The following is a 24,341-nucleotide window of genomic DNA, read 5'->3' on the forward strand; positions in this document are numbered from 1 at the left end:
AAAAAAAAAGGTTTTCATGAACAGTCCTGCAGCAGTGCTGATTGTAACCACCTGGGGGTGAAAATGTTCCCATCACTGGAGTGCTCTACATCTTCAACAGCTGGATGTATCTTTCCTACCATGTTAAGGAAAACTGAAGATCATGCTAACATCTGGTCAATGTCATATACAGACATTTCTTAGAACGACATCACATTCCCAGCACATTCCTGCCATAACCTCCCACCACCGCCGAAGTATCTCACAAACCCCTAGGGGTCTCCAGGAGGGGCTGAATACATAAAGTGTGGGAGGATATGCTAATATCACATCCTCTCTTCTTCTTTACACAACTCAAACAGACACACATACAGGCACAATTCAAACACATTTGGATAACCTCCTATCCTAAAATACAGTATTGGTTATCAGAGATGCACCTTGGGACCCGTCATGGCCTTGCAATTATGGTATAACTGTATAAATTGGATTACATTAATTTATATGACTACAAGATAGACACACACACACACACACACACACACACACACACACACACACACACACACACACACACACACACACACATACACGACCGTAGTGGGCATCCTGGCTAGTACTGCATATAAGGTCTGGCTGCTCTTATCTGGAAAGTTCTGTGGACTGTTGTTTTTCCTCATTGTTTGCAGAAAACAAAACAAAAGTTTTCCTGACGCAGAAATGTTGAAGTCTGTGAAGCCTGAGAAAAGGATTTGACTGAAGAAATGATTCTCAGTTTATCTCCTCCACTGTAAGGGGAGCCTTCCTTCCACACTGATATGGGCTTCAGTGAGGAGGAAACCAGATAACCATGCTAACTCAGTTGTAACACTTTGACTTGGTTTCTGAAGTATAAATGGTGTTTTAATAGTATTTTGCTGCTTGGATTTCTCTCATTGGTTACTACCAGCAACATTGAAAAAAATCTCTGAGGTTAAGACTGTCCCTCTGACTCAATTCTAAAATGAACTGTCACAAGACTTCTTAACCACGTTTACCAACAACACCAGCCTCTCCATGTGAGGAGAAGTACACAAGTTAGCCATATTGTTGCTTCACTTCACTTTGGGTTTACATTTTGCACTAAGTTTTGGGGGTTTGGCTGTTTGGGTTGATTTCAAGTTGGTTGATCTAATTACTCATCCAAACATCCAATGACATTTTGGCTTAGTTTCCCGCACAATATTGTGAAACACTGTTAAATAGAATGCTTCCATTACCTTTTACATAAACATCTGGGTTTGTTAGTCCCACTGAAATAACATGTAGAGTTATACAGCTTTTATTTTCTTTCATACTTTCTTTTGTGTGTCTAAGTACTTTTGACAAGCTCCTGTGTCACTTTACTACAGTGAAATGTGTAAAGACTTACATAAAGACTTACATAGGTTAAACATCTAAGACTTACTAGTCTTAGATGTTTAACCTATGTAAGTCACCCTGTAAAGACATGCTCATGGCTTTAAACCGCAGATCATGGCTTCCATATGGAGACAATCAGGATAGTTTTACTCCATAAAGCTGCAGATACACGCTTTACAACATCAGGAAGATACGTCCCCAGCTGACACAGAAAGCGACTCAGGTTCTGGTCCAGGCTCTCGTCATCTCACGCCTAGACTACTGCAACTCCCTACTGGCTGCATGTGCCATCCGACCTCTGCAGCTCATCCAGAATGCAGCGGCTCGTCTGGTCTTCAACCTTCCTAAATTTTCCCACACCACTCCGCTCCTCCGCTCCCTTCACTGGCTTCCGGTAACTGCTAGAATCCACTTCAAGACACTGGTACTTGCTTACCATGCTGCGAATGGATCTGGCCCTTCGTACATCCAGGACATGGTTAAACCGTACACCCCAGCGCGTGCACTACGCTCTGCATCAGCCAAACGACTCGTTGCGCCCTCGCTGCGAGGGGGACCCAAGTTCCCATCGGCGAAAACACGTGGGTTTGCTGTCCTGGCTCCAGGATGGTGGAATGAGCTCCCCATTGACATCAGGACGGCAGATAGCTTGCACATCTTCCGGCGCAAACTGAAAACTCATCTCTTTCGACTCCACTTCGAGCGATGGAACTATTCACGAAGCACTTTTATACTAATAAAGGACTGGCTTATCTAAAGCCAGTTGAGTAGCACTTGAAATGTTTTTGCTCTATGAAGCCTGATGTACTTATATGATTCTGTTTTCTTCAAGTTGTATTTTGTTGGTCGAACGCACTTATTGTAAGTCGCTTTGGATAAAAGCGTCAGCTAAATGCAATGTAATGTAATGTAATGTAATAAAGTAGAAGGATCTCAATTGGAGGCATGGCTCATTGAGCAACACTAAATGAGACATTATGGAGCTAACTGCAGTAGGCTATACAGTACCTTGTGATAAATGTAGCTGCAATATATACAGTAAATAAGCACATGTGTTCAAACAATACACATGTACTGTATGTATGTACACTACAAAATCGGTTAAAAAACTACAACTAATCCAGAACGCCGCTGCCAGAGTCCTGACCAAAACAAAAAGAGTAGAACACATCACCCCAGTACTCAGATCTCTGCACTGGCTACCAGTAGCTTACAGAATCGATTTTAAAATTATATTGTTAACTTATAAAGCATTAAATGGTTTGGGACCCCAATATATGTCTGACATGCTGCCCTGTTACGAGCCCCCCAGAGCTCTGAGATCATCGGGGGCGGGCTTACTCATTGTTCCCCGGCTCAGAACCAAACACGCCGAAGCTGCTTTTAGTTTTTTAGCTCCCCACAAATGGAACAAATTTCCAGAAAACCTGAGGTCTTTACCCACGCCGAGTTCTTTTAAGTCGAGGCTAAAAACACTACTTTTTAGAGCTGATTACCCAGAAGCCTTTTAACTTGTTTTAGCGCTTACCGTATTTACAATGTCATTTTTCAACTATTTTGCATCTCATTAATGCATTGTTTTTATGAAACTGTTATTCCATTATGTTTATTTATTGTGTTCCTCTCTGTTGTCTTACTATTATGTGTTAATGATCATGTAAAGCACTTTGAATAACCTCTGCGTCTGAAATGTGCTATATAAATAAATGTACCTTACCTTACACATAGCCTATACCAATAATAGCTGTATTGCTGCTACTGCTAAACTGATTCTGTAATAAAAAGCTATGATATCAGTGTCTCAGCAGTGTTGACTCATTCCAGGTTTTTGTGGTTAGGAGGTTTTTATTTGTAGTTTTTATTCACGGATAATAAGATCACAGGTGCTTCTGACCACAACTATGCTGTTGTAATGCTCGGTTAACCACACTGAACCTGGAGAGAGAGGGAGATAAACTGAAACAAAACTAAAATAACAAAAGATCAGTGGAGGAGGTTAAGATATTTCAGACTGTGGTGGGTTGAACCGTGCTGCTCTGGCATTCCTGGCCTTCCCCGGTACTGAGAGGCTGGGATGTGAGAATAAAGTGGAGGAGGGGAATTCTCTGTCTGACTGCCATACTTGGAAGACAAGTCTCCTGGTGCAACTTGCTCTGTAAACAAACTGTGTGTGTGTTTGTGTGTGTGTGTGCGTGCGTGCGTGCGTGCGTGCGTGTGTGTGTAACTGGCCTGGTATGATGTGAAACATTCTTTTTTATTTCCAAGAAGATAACATAAATCGTTTTAAGCAGAACCATTTTTCATGTTAAGTGCTCCTGTGCCTGATTCTGTGAATACATTTCATACTCTATTTAGTTTTTAGTGAATTATTATATGAAAGCAACATTTAACATTAGAGTAAATCCAGGGAAGGAATATAGCCTTTAAATTACATTTTAATAGACCAGAATATCTAACTGAAATGTTTTTTTTATGGATTTCATAAGAATAGTTATATCTAGGGACACGCTCTGTAACTAACATTCAATGGCACTCAGAACATTTCTGCAAAGGTCAGTGGTGCGTTCACATGTTCCTCAGATGGTCCCATTGCCTGCATTTAGGAGTCATGAGCAATAAATAGGTAAACCAAAGTCTTTGCCAACCTCAGGGGCAATTATTCAGAACTAATTTATCTGATTATTCCGATACACCCATGAATGCATCACCCAAGGTCAATCTCACAATGTTAATAATTGTTAAACCAAGTTTGTGTGCTATCCGTCATGATATTCAACACTCTTCCACCAAGTTTCGTGAATATCCATCGGGTAGTTATTCGGTTATCCTGCTGACAAACAAACAGATAAACTGAACTGAAAACATAGTCTCCTTGACTCAGGCAACATTTGTTTCCGTTGGATGTACTTTAAGAAATAGTTGGACATTTTTGGAAACAGAGTTAGTAACTTTCTTGCCAAGTGCAAAGTCTGTCAACTAGCAACTCTAATGTTCAGTAGTTGGCACACTGTGTCACATTGTTCAATTCACTACAGGCTTCCAAGTGTTAAAGCAACATGTTGGGGTTTTACAGGGAATCGCAGTGGGACAGAGGCAGGTACACAGGCAGCAGCTGTTTCCTCGATTACAGTATTTTTGCTAAGCTAAGCGAACTACTGTAGCATACAGACATGACAGTGGTGTTGAACTTTTCATCGAACTCTCCGCAAGAAAGAGAATAGGCATATTTCCAAAAATGTAAAACCACTCCGTTGACAAATGCACCACTTGACTGCTCAACATGTCTTAAAGAGACACACAATACATACATCATGGTTACACGTCAATACTCAGTGCCCCAAGGCCAAGTTCGAGTCCTATACCTAGAGACCATAGGCCTACATTTTGCAATAAAACAGGGCTATGTTTTCTGTTTCCTTTATTTAAGGAGTCCTGTAACGCTCATTTGCTGAGACCGACTTGATGTCAGGCATTCTGGCTGCAGGCAGCAGGTTCTCATCTACACCACAGAAATAATTCAAGGCTTATTTTTAACGAAAACAGATGCATCGGCAGAAAGCTGTTCCCACACACACAGGCCCAAACAATGTCTGCACAAAGCTGCACATGTGCAGAAACACACACATATAATTGATGTAAACAAAGAAATAAAAAGTAATAGCATAAACATTTAGGAGGAAATCTTTATCCCTTGGAAAAAGCAAACTATATAAATAAATATAAGTAAATATATGAAATGCAATACTTAGGCAACATTTTAAATATAGGAATGTACATTTGCACACACACATGCCTTAGCACGCTGGCACGCATCCCTACCAATAGAAACAACAAGTATGTCACCCATTTATCAACACCATGCAGCGTATGCCTGAATTCAGAATCTCAACAAACTGGGAGACCTAACAGAAGTCGTGGCTACTATAATTCGGTGGCCAACTATAGACCGAACTGCAAACAACTCTTATCCTCTGGGAGTCCAAAAGTTGTTGAACATGTCAGCAGACATGCAACATAACGACAGAACACTCGTTATGTCAGTCCTCTTCATCAGAACAGAAACAGGAAGTCCCACATGCCAAATTAACTCGAAAAATGGGAACATTATTTTAGACATTTTCTCAGGACTTGCTGGTCGGCACAATGTTGTTTGTGTGTGTCTGACTGTTCACTTGTACTGTATGTGTGTATGGTTATATGAAAACCATGGAATTGGCTGAACTTCAAGAGCTAGCATGGTCCAAGAAAACAGTTCTCTGCCGATAACTCGCTTTGCATGTTAAGAAAACAGGACGTGGAGAGATTGTGAAACAGTTTAGATTAGAGCCCCAAAAAAATCCCCAATTCAATGAAACAATATCATTTTATTTATTTAAATTGCTTTAGTAATCTGTAAAAACAGCAAACATAATTGGTGCACTTTCACTTAACTTTTTCTTAGAAAAATTCCAAAGCAAGTTAGTGCTTCAAACATATTCTAAACAATAATCCTGTGTTATATTACAAAAGTCCCTGACCTCTCTTAATCAACTAGTCCATCTTCATCCCATCCTGACCAGAAACAAATGACCCTCACAGGCTCATCCTGTTGACCTTTAACCTCAACCAGGCCATTAGAGGGGACATCCAAACAGAGCTTGGGTCATCTTGATAACTCTTCTTCAGTCTCTGAGTGTTAATTTGCATCTGAATGAAATGTTACTTTGTTAACAAATTAAGCAAGACTGCTGTTGACCTCTGAGGCGACTTTACGGCACTAACTGCTGCACAAACACGCACAAACACACACTCAAGCACACCACCCAAAGACAGCTGATTAAATTATGCCCTCTAGGAAAGGATACAAGAAACATTAGTATTCAAATGCAGGAGATGCTGTGTCTCTCTCATAGAAAATATGTGTATTAGAAATCTGGCAACCTGACTGAGATTTACAGTTGTGTTGTTTCAGCCAGTGGGAAAGACAGGCTTTTTGGTTTGTGTGCAGGGCTCTGATCTCATGCCCACACATCACTGGTATGAGCGGCTATTGTTCCAGAAAGAAAACAAAAGACATTCTTCTTGAACAGGATCAGTAGGCTACAACACACATACATCAAATCGAAAATCTCTCTCTCTGCAATCCTTTCTCTTGTTTGTAGCTCAGCCTTGGATGCCTGTGCAATAATTAATATCTGACAATAATCTAGAAAAGAGCTTGCATCTTTTCAGCAAATATGGTATTGAGGCAGTGAGAGGGAGAGCGTGAGGGGGTGGTTGAAACAGAGAGATGGGGGGAGAAAGAAACAATTGCTTTGTAAGGCTGTCTGTTTTCTCTGAGAAATGGCTGGTTGAGTTCATGTGAGCGACAGCACAGCTCTGAGGACTTCAGCTCGGCCTGTTGCTCCTCTGTGAATGTGCAGCACTGTGCCACAGGATGTAGGATTTCAGAAGCCATTCTTTCTCTAAGGAGGAAGGCCTCTTCCTTGCCTTTTATGCTCACAAAGACAAGAAGGGGTTTGGTCAGCCTTGCGTCTCTCTCAAGAGTGCTCTGGTATCTGGGATAACGTCAGCGTGAGGACAGGGAATGACCTCTGTGACTTGTACCAACTCAATACATCCAGCCTGGAATATTCTCACACTCACTTTTTTCCCCAGTTTTCTTATCCTGCTTGTTTTATACACATGCATTAAAAGCAATCAAAAGCATGAATCTGTACTGATAGATACAGCCAGTCTTTTATTTCTAGCAATCAGCATGCTATCAATGCTAATACGCAGATTGTTTTTGATATAATAAAACGATAGCATGTTAACTTAGATTTGCTTATTAGCACTTTACACAAAGCACATGTGGCGGTGACAGGAATCTGATAGCTTTTGGGTTATTTGGCCATAAACCAAAATATTGGACAAAAAGAGTTCTGACTGAATTACGAAAAGTGAGGTTGCTGAAACATTTAGCAAAAAGCGCCAAAATATCAACCTCATGGAGACCCTGGAGGAAAAGTCAGAGGTTCAACATATTACAATTCATCAACATTGTATCGTTGACCAACATTGCCATCCTGTAAAAACTAAATACAGATATCAAGTCTCTTTATCTCTCTCTTAAAAAACACGTGTTATATTTGTGTTAGTATTTTATACACAGATGCATCACCATCACTGTCATACAGGGAAACACAATGCATCCATCAGGGAGTATGCAAATACAGGAAGCATGTAAGCCCTATTGTACATCCTATTTAACAAAGGCTTTTCCATTTCTGCATGCTTCACATATGTTTGTTCCCAATGAGGAAATTACCCCTCAACTTGACATCAGAAACACATAATTGCAGCACTACAGAGTAAGAATATGTGTTAGAGCAAGAGGAAATTCCAGGGACAAGAGAAAGACCGCCTTTATCCCCACACTTAACTTACAAGTCGACAACACACTAATGGGACTGTAATGGAGCTCTTTAGGCCCATTACCATACACTTCAGATGATAACTATCTAATAGAAAAAACTGCTTTCTATTGTTCTTCTGTTTCCATATCAAGCCTTATCTCCTTCATCAACATTGCATAACTTCCGTCTGGACATATGGAGACTGTAACTTAAAGATGTTCCCATTCTGGAGCCTTAGAGATGACGAACCCTGACAACAGATCTGCTCTCATATCAGTTAAAAATTTCTTAATCTACCCCTGGAGTCAGCAATGAAAGATTAGCACATCTCTTTCCCTGATGTGAACCACGGGATGTGACTAGCTTAGCTAATTTCCTACTCCACATTATCTGATTATGCTCTTTTTTCTTAAATCCTTTGGTTGAATGACAATCCTCATTGTCCAGCAAGTCTACAGAGCATGAACGCCAGCAGCAACTTAAGGAAAAGATGGATAAAGCATCTGTTCTTCCAGGAAATAGGTTCAAAGCTCTCGGTATGGATACACAGGCACTCTCAGGTCCTCTGAATTACAGTCGGATCTGCTATTTCTATCAATCCTCCTTTGTACATTTATTGTCCTATCATTTCAGTATACCATGTCTTGTGAAAATACGGAGTAACTCTAGCTCAGTTAAGGCTGTGCAGGAATATGTGAGGTCTGCATTGACAGTTTCAAGGCACTTACAGAGTTAAAACCCAGATAGCACCACTTGAGACATCACTCTCATGTTCAGCTGACAGAAATAATAAATGTATCCATTGATGTAATGCTCATACTTGTTGAAAGGCGCCTCACTCTATATATACCACATTCTGGCAACACCATTAATCAGTTAACTGTTAACTGACAAATATGAAGCATGTGCCCGGTTCATCTGTAATATCATGTGCTCTTACTGTAAGTGCCTCTCTTTCTTGAGCACTGGCGACATCCAGCTTCCTGGTAGAATGTACCTTCACTAACTTCATCAGTTACACACAACACACAAACGAGCCCTGCTCTCTCATCTGAACTCTAAAATGAGTGAGGTAAGTCAGCAAGGATATGAAAGTGAGCATGGACTTAAACCAATAAAATAGCTTGAGATTTTACTTTGACAGGGTCATACAAAAGAAGGAGGGTGTAATGAACGGGGCATTTAACATGTGTAATTCCCAAGCAAATACCGCTGATGATCATGGTAGGTCTCAAAGTTATAAGTGAGTTTATCCAAAAAAAGGAGTCATCATAAGCTGCCATAGTTGCATGTGTTGTGAGGTAACTACCAACAAATCTGTTCACTTATTTCTTCTGTGGAAAAGCCCAACATTGTAATCTTAAAACGGGGGAGAATCATAAAACTGTCCAACTATGTCATGTCTCAACCTATGACCTCACTTTTTCTGCAATATCCTTCTTAGTACGTTATTTTGGTTCTAATGTCTGAACTACTTATGACTTAAAAAGGTTAAAAGAAAGTGAAAGGAAAACTTTCACAAAGTTCAGAGACAATTATAACGTATTCAACTATCAGATTTGACATCCAGGCAATACAACTCAACCAAGATCCCTGAACACTTGTGTTTATCATAGATTTGTTTGTTGTTGCTAAAACTTAATCTACTGTCTGCTGTGATCTTTCACTTTTACCAAACAACAACCATCCTGACTATCCTGGTTACTTTAGTTCAGGAACACTCAGTTCTGCAGGGTGTTGTAAAAAGAGAGCCATTCATTTAAGCCGCTGCAGATTTGATCTTTACTTGATGAATATGTTATTAGAACAAACTGTATTTTTCTTTCAGATATCCTGAGGTGTTTTCCTTGCAGTCAGATAAATAAGATAAAACGCATTAAAAATATATATTTAAAACATTTTTTCTTCCGCATGATAGAGGCAAGCCATGAGGCGAAGTCTGTCTTGTTGGCAGAGGGAGAAGGCACAAACTCTATGATGTTTATCTGAGAGGATCCAGCTCAACATGTGTATTTATACAAGAGGAACAAGACAGGAACTTTAATCAAAAAAAAGTTGCCTCTCCAATGTGTGTTTTGATTGTTGCCATCATTGGTATTTTGTATTTTTGCACACACACTGCAGCTAATGATGATACAAAAGCAGCAACATTTCTAGGTACGTTTTTAGTTTTAACCAGAAACAACTAAACACATGAAAAAGTCTGACATCTGAGACGTTCTAGCGGGCAACTTTCACCATCACTTGTTGTCAGATAATCAAGCATGAATCATTATTGTAAACATGCATTGAGAATATGATAAAAAAAGATGATAGCTTCTTGTATTATAAAGTATTTAAAACTGTTCTGCCTGACACGTGCAAAGTCTCACAAAGGACATGACATCAAGACAGCGCAAAACTTCCCCTTATTCAGGTCATTGAATCGAGCCAAAACACACAAATCAACTACTGTATTTACAAACACACCCATACCCAAGAATATACTGTCCTGTAAGGCAACAACATACATAGGGTAAGTGAAGATTGTATTGAAGCCCATGTTGTCTATAAGGCGATGTACTTATAAAACACTTGAGCATTGTGTAGTTTATGGAATCGTTTACAAACTATTCTTTAATCTTGCACCTGTCCTTAGTTTTTGAAGCGAGACAATATAATGGAAGACTTTCAGGCCAAAAACTGACAAATAGGACAGCTGGGAGAAAAGACAGCCAAATTCTAACTATTCACTGTGGACAACTACAAAAAAGCACTGAAATCATAAATCTAATGATGCTATCATCACTGTTTTTATTATCTTACATCAGTTGGACAATTTGGCAATGGCGAGTGGAAGGGCAGGTCAAGGTTAAGAGAGTGAGACTAAAAGATTTGCTAAAGGGTATCATCTCGGACCCGACCCCCATTCTTCCATTTCTGGGACTCATAATATCTCCCCCTTCATCCCACCATCACTCTCAACCTCCCACCTCCCTGTCAGACAGACGTATCCATTACGCCATCTCCGTCCAAACCACAAATGACATTTATGAACAATTTCACAGTTCAACGGCTAAATTGCAGTTTCACCATAACAATACACCTCAGGGAAGTATCAGATCTCCAGGACAAACACAAGTTGATCCCAAGGTAGTTAAAGAGGGGAAATATTAGCGTGGGACAAAATAACTGGTTTATTCATAAAAACTCAAATCTACCACTTAACCCTTGTGTTGTGTTCGAAAGCTGTTACCGTTCATGGTGTTCGCGGGTCGATTTTGACCCATGATTTATCTCAGTCCAAAACACTCAAAAATAATGACTATCATGCAATATTGTTTTAACTACATCATAACTAACTTATAATGTATTCATAACCGTACAATCCTATTGTAATTTAATTGTATGGCCCCAAAACACATTACACCACATATTGCACACATGCATGTATGTGTTCAGGTTCAAGTGTTAGTGTACATATTCTTTGTGAAAGGTCGAGTTCCCGTGGGGGGAGGGGAGCAGAGGGATGGGAGACCAGGTGCATGTTGCAAAAAAATATTGTTACAGTGGATGAAGGGATGGGGGTGGGGTGTCTAAAGTCAAAGATGAATCTTGATTGGGCCAAATTTGACCTCGAGTCACCCACAACAATGCTGCTCTTCCCAGACCTGAACACCAAATTATACACTTTTTTTTTTAGAGACCTTCAGACTTGGCTAAAATTGTCAAAATCAGTTTTGTAGTGTTTATATAGCTGTTGAGGAGGATATCATGAAGCCTTGTTCCGATAAAAAAAACTAGAGCGTAGTTATTATATAATTTTAACTTGAAATGGGTCACGGGAGACCCGTATATAAAATAAGGGTTAATCCTTTCCTCACTTGGTACAGACCAAATACACACACACAGAAACACACGCAGGCAGAGTGGGGCATGCCTGCCTCGCTACTTGAGTATCAGGGTCAGGGAAGAATTATTTTTGCCACCCAGAGACAGAGCCTGTGAAAATACAGGGACACAAACACACAACTCTTTCAAACGTAGGCATTTTTATAACTCTGGGGGACAAGGGTCATCCTATTTTTGCTTAACCAAGGTGCTTTTGCTTGGTTGGTGGCCAATCACAGGAACAGGGTCAGCTGTTGTCTCTGTGGGGGGTGATGGGCGGGAGATGGGTGAATAAGATCACACTCAAACCAGACCACATGCTGACCAAGTCTTACGATTATTAGCTTTTAAAGGAGAATATAAACATATTTATCAGGCTGTACAGGCATTAACAGGACTCAGTAATGTTTCCTCCGTATATAAATTGTGTTCCCTGGGGTTCACACTGCCCTGGAACATCATGGCCAGGAGCAGGAACCTGGCAGCACGGAGAAGCTCGTCATTCCCACCAGCTACCGCCTTTCCACAATCCCTCCATCCAACATCCCACACACAAACTCTCACTGCAAGAATCTGCTAATCTACCCATCTTCCTATACTCCTCCTCCTCCTCCTCCTTTAGGAATGACTAATGACTCATTCTGACCAGATTAAATGACCGCCAAGGGAGAGAAGCTCTTTTCTGTTAATATTATATAAACAGAGGGGAAATGTACTTAAGAACAGATGATGCGGTGAAATTATTGGGAGCAAAGGTCACATTGGTCTAAATATTAGCTTGTTGGTTAACTCTCAAACAGAGTGTAGTGGGTAAAGGCAATCTGACATTATCTTTTCATTATGACCTTTCTATTTGAGTCAGCCTGACCCATGCGAGTCTCAGAGTTATGACATTTGATGTTGATTGCAATGGTTGACTGTGAAATGTTTATACTGTATATTCACTCCTGGCCTCCGTTCAGCCCCACTGATTGTAAAGAAGCCCAAACAGGATGCTCTGATACTCAGTCAACGACATGCAACTGTGTATGTGGAGACAAAGAAGAGACAAACACTCTGAAGCGACCTGTAGACATGGGCTAAACATTGAGATCCACATTAACAAAGGTGCAGGATACAAAAGCAATAAGACAATGAGAAGAGAAATGTTTAAGACTGCATTTGAGCCAAGTATGTGTGTCATTGTATAAGTGATGAGGAAAGCCCCTTTCTGTTCACCGTGCAGCTTTGGATGGATGACAGGAACACAAACTTCCTGTTATGGACCTCCCGTGGGTGGATAGGAAAATATACTACTGCCAACAATAAATCCCAGATTTGAGTGGCGTCATTTAATCAGTAACAAGATGTTCAGCCCAGATATTCACCAATCTGCTCATCTGTCCAGATGTCCTATGTCTGTGTCGTGTTTGTGCTTCTACTGTAAATGAGGCAGGCTGTGGATAAAGGTTTCCTCTGCGGATTTGTTTAACCTCATACGTTGGTTCTCAACCTCTGCAATCATAACCTACGCAGCTCTTTAACCTTAATCTACATTGAACAATTCATTCCATTGCCAATAAAAGAGCAAACAATATTGTTTTGTCGATCAAACATCTGTGGAAATGAATGTTAAAGACACTCTGCTCAGCTTGATGCCAGCAAAGGAGACAAGCAAAAGCTCTTTTGTCAAGATGTTGATCACAAGTCATTCATGAACAAAATTGTTGGCACTTTATAAGGACATCTCAGAGTTGCAATAATGGTGAAACTCCACACATGAGGATCCAGGCTCCCTTGAGGGGTGTCAATCTTCTCTGAAACATTACACATCCCCGCAATGTGAAATACAAACTGATCAACAGCCTTAACTTTGAATGTGACGCAGTCCAAGATTTACTCCCCCTCAGCTGGATTTCTGATACTCCTGTGTGAGAGATGTTTCCGCTGCAAACCCCACCCACGCTTGGAAATAAAGCCCCACATCTGACAAGCCTTTCAGCAGAAGGTGACCGCTGTAGTTATGTTGATTTCAACAAACGGCCCAAATGAGGATCAACACACAGAGCAGTAAACCTCTCAACTCTTTCTGTTCTCAGGGGAGGTTTGGAGCCCCAGTTGTTCTCCTGTTTTCCATTAAATTCAAGGAGTTTATGAATAGGGAAACTGTATCTGGAAAACTATTTAAAAGTGTACCTGTCTTCTGTTTTAAATGTTGGATACAAACTCAAGCTGTGAAATTAACATTGGGCAAACATTTATGCTTTCTGCTTTTATGTAAATAGTTCATTCTTAATGCATGTAAAGCATAGCTGGTATAGTTCCACTTGTCTCAGACTTGCGGATATAAGTAGACAATATTCAAAATGTTAATGGGAAAGTCAGATTCCCTACATTTTCTTTGCCAAACTTGAGAAATAGTTAAATCTCCTCTGGCTACGGGAAAAAGACCATACCAACATAACAGCTCAAATAGACTTTATTCTAAGGAGACCCATTCATGAAGGTTATTTGATTATCTAAACATACCAATGATTAACTTCATACACATCTGTGTCTCCCTCATTACCTCGTCATACCTCCCTGTAACACACACACATAGACACACACGAACACACACACATAGACACACACAAACACACACACACACACTTCAGCTACTGTAGGCAGTCTGCCCCACCCTCCCTCTCTTTCTCTGTCTCTCTTCTCCTCTAGCAGTGTAGAGAAAAAGAAGAGGCTGGACTGGAATACTTTGAGTAGATTCAGTGGTTGAAAAAGAAACATTAACAACTTTATAGTACAACAAATATATATTCTACACAATCTGGAATAAAGAGAGTAACCATAAACACTGAAATGTGTCTATTTCAATGACTAAAACTCTATCACAAATGATCACAGTTAATGATGTTTAAACACACTGAATTTGACACAAACACAGCCGGTTGTCCAGAGACAGACTAGCCTATACAGGACATACAGTAGCCATGTATGCACACTATGAACAACTAAGATCCTCCTGTCTAAAAGTTGCGCACCTTAACTTAAACAGGTAGAAAGTGTAGGTGACACAAGTATACTTTTAAGCTCCCTGTGTTTTAAATGCTTCATCCACTTACCTCAGCCCCCGCCAGGTCCACAGTGGAGTAGAGAGCCGCCAGCAGCAGTAACAGGGTGCCGGACGATAACAGCATTGTGCGGTGCGCGCTGGTTACCGTGTGCGCAACAGTGCAGAGTGTCCGCTGACAACCACCTGCGTGCCGCTTCTTGTCCTCTTTCTTCAGATAACTGTTAAACTTATCGGCAGAGCACGGACAGCACGTTTGGCTGCATCTTTGTCCGAGACGTTGTGAGGTTCTGATCAATGCAACTTGGTCTTGTTTCTTCTGCACCACACCCCCCTCCCAAAACGACCACCCTCGCCCATGCAAACGAGCTCAAACCCTGCTCTAACAAACACTTTGACTTTTCTCCGTAAGAAGAGGGACTACTCGGCACACTTTGGTGTGTTTTTGTGACAATATTTCAGTAGGTTTTGGTGCAACTGCTACCTGTTTTTAAACTGTTTTGCTCGGGATCCCGCGCATCTTCTACCCCGTGATATCCATTTCCTCTACCTAACCACCGCACCCAAGCCAGGGGTAACTGTAAGTAAATTACTTTATCAAACGGATATTGAATGAATTACATTTACAAGAGAAAACCCGATGTATCATTGCAACTGTCGCAGGAGAGGGGTTTAATACGGAGCACCTTATGAGGTCAATTTCTCAGCAGAAATAGTTACAATGATAAAGTTGTAAATCACTTTAGACGCTAACCAGGCGGGTCACATATATTGACTCTCATCAAGCATTAGTGATATTTGACGTGTATGGTGTTGGTGTGCCTCAGGTCGGGCAGACATGCTGTAGAAGTGTCTCTAATTGAGACAGCGGAGTGGACCTGAAGTTTGCGGTGCGCATGAGTGGGACCATGCAAGGACAACACGAGAGAGGACTGAAGAACCTGAGGTGAGCGGGGCATTTTACAGCAAATCATCTTCATATATTCATAAATTAGCAGCATTATTAACACTGTCATTTGTTTGACTATAGGCTGCTGCTTCTGTGTCTTTTCATTGCCACCCTCGCCTCTGGAGTGCACGCGGTAAGTTTTATCTCCCTCGTGTTTTTAATTTAGTTTTGCTTGTAAACTTTCACTTGCAAACTGATTGATAATTAAGTTATAAAACGTAAACTTGAACGTGTCTCCGGGCTGGGTTTGTATCTGGGAGCTGCTCGGCAGATGCCCATGCATGCACATCGTGGGAGTGTCTGTTTGGGGGGGTTCTCCTGTAGGAGGGTCCTTGGCTTGCATGTTTAAATGTTGTGAAATGGCTCATGTTGAAATGCCAGTGGTTTAAATAAGGACATTCTATTTGTTTTGCAAACTGGAAAAAACAGAAATGAGCTATCATAATAAGGCTAGAATTCAGCTTTGATTTGCTTGACCTTTAACCTGGCAGTGATTGAAAGGTGGGGTCATGACCTCTGAAGGCATGACAACAAAATGATGACCTTTATGACTACAAATTTGCCATGCTGGGCTAATATGATGCAAAATAACTTCTTAATGAGAAAGGCATGCTCCACATTCTTTTATGTTTGTATATGTCAGTCTTTCGGTCAGTGTTTAAAGAACCAGACTTACATTATAAAAAGACAATACAGTCTTCACTTATCGCTGATCATATTGTGCATGAATTAATCAAAACCAACAGCCTAAGCTATGAATCCATGCATTAAGAAGAACCATATTCATGATTTGGAGGTTTTCGTTGTTCAAATCTGCCTTAAATCAATTCTCACGTGGACATGTGATAATGGTTCTTTAATCATTCCCCCTGTTCACACTGACCATAAGGTGACCCATCAATTTACTTTAGGAAATGGGTTCAAAATGCACAGTCCTTAATCCAAGAGCTGTCTTAAATTCAGATTAAGCTAATAAACATGTTATCAATCTTATCAGTGTGGGATTCCGTCTTTGTGTCCATGGAAACAATAAGAGGATATTTTGTAACAAAGAAAATGAAACTTGCACAACCATTATACAATTGCGCTACATAATATATTTCTTTGAATACAAACTCAAGGAAAGATTCACCATCATGAGGTCCTGCTGAAAAGAGTTGGTGAGAGGTCAAAGGTCAGGTCCCTTCAGCAGCCCAATGTGCTAATGTCCTAGATCTTGATACTTTACCTCTTTCATCTCACGTGTAATCTGTCTAAAGGTATGTTAACACTGGATTGATGACAAGTTGCTGTCCCTAGCAAACCAACTGTGACAGGTGCAAAGATGTAATCCAAATAGCACAAATAAAATAATAAATAAATCCTTTGGACTAAACCTTCCTGTTCATGTAAATTGACTTATTATGTTTCCCTATATGCATAAAAACTCCACTTGAATTCAAGTTAAAGAGAGAATACAGAAGAGAATACCAATAAAAATGGTCCTTCAATAATGAATTAATCTCTTTATCTCTCCTAACCTCCTGACTTTGCATGACATACTATATGTTTCCTTACATCAACCTAAAAAATGTTGGCTTGATGAAAGGAAACAAGATTGCACATGTGTCCACTCTTTATGTGTTTGTGAGCATGGAGCATGCAAGTGTGTTTTTTGCTTTTGTTGTTTGTTGCAACTTGTAACAACATCAGATGGCCATTGGTCTGGTCAGACATTTGAAATCATATTTTAGGCTCTCGGATAAACCTTCTTTTTTTTCCTCGGGTGTAATGAAAAGGCCCATTGTCTCTTGCTTTTATCAGATTTGGTCAAACCTTAATTAAAAGCGTGTGACCCGACTCAGCTCCTCTGTGTATTGTGCAGCTTTGCTCCAAGGCGGTGATACTGGAAGACAGAAGTCTAATTTTAGTTTGGCAACATCCATGTGCTCTGTGCAGGCTGTTAACTGTCAATTGAAGAAACAGCTCTTATTAATTATGCAATTACTTAAGTTACAACAAAATAAATTCAGTTGTCTGAGTCTATGTTAGTCTGAGTGTGGCTACAGTACAACCAGTGTATACATTTTTGGTGAAACACCTACATCTGTACTCATTAAAGAAGCTATTGAAAGGGTAATAAGGATCCTGTTTCAGCTGTTCTGAACTCTGAGAAATGAGGTAGTGATTTTAATGTCAAAAGGGTGATGAAAGCAGTTACCAAACTTCACTCTCTGAAGTTTCCCATCTGACACAGAATTTCTAAAGCCGCTTCCCAGGAAATGTGTTTCTGTGTAATATCAAATCTAAATCTGACCCACGGGACAGTTTCAGTACTTTGAACCAGACCCCAGCCTTTCTGTAGGATAAATGTTTCCCACCATCCGTCTCCACCTCATGTTTTAGATTTAGAATTACACTTCCTATTGAAAGTATATTTCTCATGTGAGATTGAATTAGTGTCACCTTCCTTCTCACTCTGCCATAGTGAGATGTACCTCTGTGATTAGGACTAGAAAGAAATTGCATGTCTTTCAAGCACATTGGTGGGAAAATGTGTTTGCGTCTGTTTTCCGAATGTTAAGGCGGGGTGAAAAGCCAACCTTTATGAAGAGAGGGCTTACGCATTTACCACCTAAATGTGGGGATAGCACTATTCATCAGAACATATTTTCTTTCCTGGAAGGCATTTAGAGTGTTGCAAGGAGTTGTAAACATAAAAGAGTGAGTCAAAGAAAAGGGATTGAGCAACCCTGATTGCTTTCCCATCTCAGCACTGCTGGCCATCACAGTGTGAAGTGGGTGTGAATGTCTAAAGGTCAGTTTTTCGGAAAGTTACGAAAAGCATCCTACCCATTTTCAATTTTGGAAAAGTTCAAGTATTATGGCTTTTCCAATAAAGTTTAATCATCCGACACACAGTTTTGACTGAGTGTTCTTCCACCTGAAATTCCTCAGTGTTCACCAATTGTTGTTCCTGAAACTGACAATTGTTGTGCATACTGTACTAAGCATGTTTTTTATAGTTAATCAATTTGCAGAACATTTCATTCATAAACCAATTTCTATTAAATTCCATTAAAGTGTCCCATTGCTTCAAATGTCTTGTATTGTTCGACCAACACAAATGTATTTGGTCACATATATGACAAAAACATTTATCATCTCCTGAAATTTGGCAAACCGGAATTTTCCAAAATCACTGAAATTCAATGTGTTCTTTCATAAATGACAAGCTTATTATTAACCCACCTTTTAAGTGTGTCGGTTATACCTCTAAGGTGTCACATTAAAGGGCCTTGGCCACAGTTTATTCGCTATATCAGAAGATTGTCTTTTCTGGATTTCCTGCTTTTTATTGACGAGGCAAGACTAACATTTCAAGTAAAACAACTTCTATTCATGTGCACCCCGCTTCATGAACATGAACCTTGCACACAAAAACTGTTTATCAGTGTCCATTGGCGGAGGAAGGAAGGCTCTTGAGACTGTAATGTTAACAGGATGTTTCATATCGGACCCTTTGAGAGGCTCTTATTCTTGTGTGTTTGAGAATATATTTAAAGATGTCTTTGAGTGTGGTTTAATGAGGGGATGATGCTGGCTGAGGTTTTCCTGAGTTGTGGGAATCCGCACTGCGACCATGGAAGAGATGTTTTTGGCTACAGATGTTTTACAGTACCTGAAACCCCAGCAGCAACATCTGCTTTTGCAATTACTAGCTAAGTGGATGATCGTGATAAATGTTTTTTCTGCATTTGCTTTGTACTTTTCTGGCAAGTTTCACATTGAAACTACACAGGCAAACTTATATCCAACTGCATATGCTATAAATATTCCTAAGAAAATAGGAAAAATATGCAAATGATGGAAATGCAGTTTACTTGGTTAAACATCTGTGCCGTTCATTTGGGAAAAAGAACAAAGCATAAGCCTAAATGTAAATGAGTGCTGTGTGATGGGGTCAGTAATGGAAAGCCGACACGTGACTGACCTTTTGAATTTGATTGTTTTATGTTTGAGGAAGGCGTGTGTCCGGGGCGAGGGGGAAGATGTCTGCCTGTGATAAGGATAGAAAAATGTCCAGAACATCCCGCCAAAATAGTGGCTGTGATATAGAGAGTGCCTGGCTGTAACAATCAGGGGAAGAGTCCATTGTGCTGTGCTGCAGGAAGCCTCAGATGAGAAGCCCATGTGTGGGGCTTCCCTGTCACTGGTGTGTGCCAGCAATAATGTGTGTGTGTGTGTGTTGTGTGGCGAAAGGCATTTTCCACTGAGGTGTTGCCCTCACCTCAGAGACCGACCTCTCTGACCTTTCTGCATTTTTACTGCCTAACGATTGTGTGGATGCACGTGCATGCATGCTCCCATGTGAATGGATGTACAATGTGCGTGTCTTTTGTTTCGCTTAAGAATTGTTTCCTCAGGAACAGCTGTTTAAAATGGGTCTTTGACTTGGTGATTATTTGATAAGTCTCTGTGGTTTTAGCATTGTAATGGTGAAGAAAGGCTTGGTGTGCTTGGCTGTTTGCCCCCATTTGGATACAAAATGCCTTCTTAAACAAGCACACATGTACAATTTTGAACAATGTTAAAAGCAGATGAGTAAAACGTCAGTAAATGTGCACGAGATTTGTTTATATTGGGGCTCCGAAAGATGTCTTGAATTAGTCACCCAATTTGCTCTCCGTCATCGTCAGGATGTATGAGTGTGTGCCCCTACATTTCTCACGTGCTGTGTGTGGGGGCTTTGTTTATCTGTGGGGTAAGTAAAGTTTGGTTACATGGAAAACATCCTGGGCTTAGAGAAAATAGACTATCCAGAGAAGCTCTCCAAACAGGAAAAGGAAACGGGGTGAAGTTAAATGTGTCAAGAGTTTCTTTACAACCCTACTGGACCTCACATAGTTCCACTTCTCCAGAGAGTTGTACAGTATATTCACAATGTAGACTCTGGTTCATACTGTACATGAGAAAGAGAAGGAAATATATATTAGATGTCTAAGGGAATGATGGCAGCCAATGTTCTGTCTCTGTTCTGGTCTCTCTCCAGATACCTTGAAGTGTTCACTAAAGGACAACTTTAAATAAACTAAGTCTAGAGTGTTTATTAGTATATACAGTTCATATTTTATTTTGAAAGTATTCACATGGGCTTATCAGTGGATTTTTCACGATGCCGTGTGGTCTCTGAGGATAAAGGGTGGTTACAGTCATCTTTGTACTGTCTCCATCAGTTATTTTCTTAGCACTCATACATCAAAACATATAATTGTATTTTCTTATATAACGATGTGAAAGTAATATAAGAGTTCAATATCCCAGGGCAAAGGAAGGTTAGAATACCAGTGTTGTGATTGTGCATAATCACCCTTTATGCTTCATTTGCTTCCTAAGTCATGTGTGACAGCCAGCAGTACCACTGCCCTGCTACAGTACTGTATGCACACACACACACACACACACACACACACACACACACACACACACACACACACACACACACACACACAACTAACAACTTTCATTATCTATTGCTGGATAGCTTTTTGAAATGATCAAGAAATGAATCACATTTGTATTCTTGAATCTCTGGGTGCATTAAGCCATTGTGTATAATACTACAATATTGCTCATAATTGTTATCAGGTTGGATTTGTACTTAATTTCTACATCACTGTTATCAATGTGATGTGGTATGATGAAGTTTATTTGCTTTTCATTCCCATCTTGATTTTAATCTACATTAACTTTAAGAAATAAATTCATCACAATACACGATATCAATGCATTAGTACATATTAGGATTTCATCTATATTGCCCACATCTGCGGTATTCCTACTGTATGTAAATATACTATGAAGTACATACAGTACCTACCTTCTTACTGTGGGTATTGTCCACAGTATTGATGTATGACATGTCTAATTTATGTAATGTAAAGCGCTTTGAGCGCTAAAATAAATACCATGAAATATTGGTATTATTACTTCAAACTTGGAAACACATGCCCATACGTATTTACCCTTGACTTTATTTATTACATTGGAATTTATATAGTACAATTTATACAAATATTTAATCCATTTTGATTGAAGTTGTTTATACATGCAACTTTGTTTAAGCATTTTTTTAAGCATCTTATCGACCTTTCTCCTCTGAACTGTAAATCAGGGCTTTGTTTAAATTGTCATTGCTGTAGTAAGGTCCTGCAGTCTAACCTGACTTTTCTTTGACTTGGAATGAAGTTAACTCTTCGTGGACGTTGTCTTTGCAAATTCCCTATATTCTGTACATACCCACCCGTGTCATTTGCCCTTTCTCCATCTCACAGTGATTAATGGAGGGACACAGGGGTCCCATCAGGCCGTGCAGAAAGAATTCCTCTCAGTGCTCCCAGGCTTCAGTCTGCACAGCTCCATCCCTCACTTCCTTTTATAGCCTCGTTCTGCCCCAGTCCACTGTCCCCTCGCTCGCTCTCCATCTATCTCTGAAAGGGACACTTGGCAGACGTTGTGTCCTCCCTCTCTTTTACTCTACTTCCCTCAGCTTGTCTCCTTCACATTTCAGCTCCCCCTCCCCTCCCTCGTTCTACACGTGCGTCTCTGCTCGTCTGTCTCTCCTCAGTAGAGGTGAGTTTCTCAGTGAGCTCAGACGGAAGGATTGTTTCAGCTGTGTTTACACAAAGACCATACGTACTCTTACAAAATGACTCTCGACTTGTTAGATTATGTGCCGGTTGGTCCAACTGGTTTCCACACAGTGATTACATTCCTGAAGTCATCTGTTTGAATTTTATTTATGGGTACTTATTTTGGTGATGCACTTAATGTATTCATATCTTGCGGTATGTATAGGTCCTCCATAACGACACAACTTTATCTAGTAAGAACATCGCCATTCACTGATCTCACTGTCCGGCTTTACACATGTTTCATCTGGACCAGAGAAAACCACATTTCCCTCCCAGCTGTGGCCTAATTGATTAGAGTGAATTATTTCTTGTCATGGGAAGAATGTTAACAAAGTTAAGTACACACTTTGTGATAACATGACCTTGTCAAATGTCCCCGTCTCTCTCTCTCTCTCTCTCTCTCTCTCTCTCTCTCTCTCTTACCCCTTATCTGTCTTGTCCTTTTTTTTTAAGGGTTGGCAATGTCAGCCCCAGCCTGTGCCAATTTGCTCCAGACATATATCTCCATGACAATATGTTATAGAATGATATGACATTGTGTAGGCTAATGATAGCGATGGTACCAAGTAGATGAACCCTTATAACTTCAGTGATCCTCTGACTTTCCATCTACCGCCACCATAATCCCTTGAAAACTTTTGGATTGTAATAACTTTAATGATCCCATAGCTTTTCAGTTAGAGCAATAAATACCAATGAACAATTTATTTCATTCAAAAAGTCACAATTTTGGCCTTCTTCTGATGACACTGTCTGCTCATTGGTAGAAGTAAAACAGCAGACGTGACAGTTCTCAGGCCTCTCAGGTGTCCAGTTTCTCACTGAATGGATCCTCCCGTCTGGATGTGATTGATCATCAAGAAGAGGTTGAGGAGCAAGGCCGTCAACATAACACGCTTTGACAGGTTGGACTGTTAGCACAAGATCCAGAATGGTTCTAATCCCACCTCAATTTGGCTCAGACTGTAGCAGGAAGCATAGATTAGAAGTGTGTCCCACTGGGAAACTGAGTTGGGATTTGTTGTGACCTTAAGCCAGTTAAGGAGAAGGGAGGTCCAGCTGTGTCAGGCCCAGGGCAGAAACCAGAGCTGTGTTTATACTGGAGCCAAGCCAGAGGAGCACCACGGGAGTTTCTGCTCTGCCCTGCTTCTAGTTCATGTTCTTCTTTAAAGTCATGTCCTTCTCTCTCTACAGTTCCCTCTCACTACTTACCTCTATGTATTTCAATTTGTAGCTACAGAAACCATAAAGTGCACACAGTTGGGTATTTTCCGTAGATCTGTGGATATGTCTAAAAATGTTGAGTGGCTCTCCATAGCTGCTCCACAGGAATGTGAGAAATCATACCTTGATATGTTTATTCTCACAGCTGTTAGCATTAAGAACTTTGTTTTTGAAATTGTATAGTTCATTCACTAACTCTTCCCTTCTTTTCCTATTTTTCTTTCACTTGTCCGTTTGTTTAAAAGTACTTGTCTTGGGGTGTTCTTTTGAGTGCACACTCAACATTCCAACAGGATGTGGATGGTGTTTGACAGGAAGCAGAGTGAGCTGTAAAGACGTGATGGTGCAGACAAGCTTTACTGAATATCAAGTAGGAATTCTGTGAGATTCATAATGGCCGGCACAAGAACTTCCCTTATCAACATAATGGGGGCCTTTGGGACAACTGGTGTTATATCAAGACATGCCTCAGTAATAAAATCTAAGCCAAGACAAACATTTTCATGTTTGATGTTTTGCTTTTCCGGCTTCTGTGTGTGTATGTGTTTCCAACCGTTTTGTAAGTGTGTTTGTTTAAAAGTTAGAATTTGATTATTTGATTCAATTCTGTGTGAGACTATTGCCGGAAGCTGAATCTGCACATAAAGTATAAACTCCCCCTTTCTACACGCTAGCCAATATAAAAGAAAAATTGATTTTTAATCTCAATGAGACCTATCCTTGTTAAATAAAGGTAAAATAAAAATATATAAAATAAGGCGTTATAAAAGAGTTATTAAAAAAGTTTGTATTTCAGTACTGTACTAAAAATAAAAAACTTG

General features: G+C 40.2%; 2 protein-coding genes across 3 annotated transcripts in view; one reads left to right on the forward strand and one right to left on the reverse strand.

Annotated features, from left to right (window-relative positions):
• col4a1 (collagen, type IV, alpha 1) overlaps positions 1-14,981 on the reverse strand; it is a 37,949-nt gene extending 22,968 nt beyond the window's left edge. Inside the window, exon 1 of the mRNA XM_034232412.1 lies at positions 14,726-14,981. Coding sequence (XP_034088303.1) covers positions 14,726-14,800 — 75 coding nt within the window. The 5' untranslated portion in view covers positions 14,801-14,981. The remainder of the gene's footprint in view (positions 1-14,725) is intronic.
• Positions 14,982-24,341, forward strand: part of col4a2 (collagen, type IV, alpha 2) — a 61,083-nt gene continuing 51,723 nt past the window's right edge. Inside the window, exons 1-3 of one of the 2 annotated variants that reach the window (XM_034232411.1) lie at positions 14,982-15,253; positions 15,501-15,619; positions 15,704-15,755. In XM_034232411.1, the coding sequence (XP_034088302.1) occupies positions 15,570-15,619; positions 15,704-15,755 (102 nt within the window). In that variant the 5' untranslated portion in view covers positions 14,982-15,253; positions 15,501-15,569. The remainder of the gene's footprint in view (positions 15,254-15,500; positions 15,620-15,703; positions 15,756-24,341) is intronic. The other variant, XM_034232410.1, reaches the window with a different exon arrangement.

This window comes from Gymnodraco acuticeps, unplaced genomic scaffold (genome assembly GCF_902827175.1).
Source record: "Gymnodraco acuticeps unplaced genomic scaffold, fGymAcu1.1, whole genome shotgun sequence".
Classification (NCBI taxonomy): Eukaryota; Metazoa; Chordata; class Actinopteri; order Perciformes; family Bathydraconidae; genus Gymnodraco; species Gymnodraco acuticeps.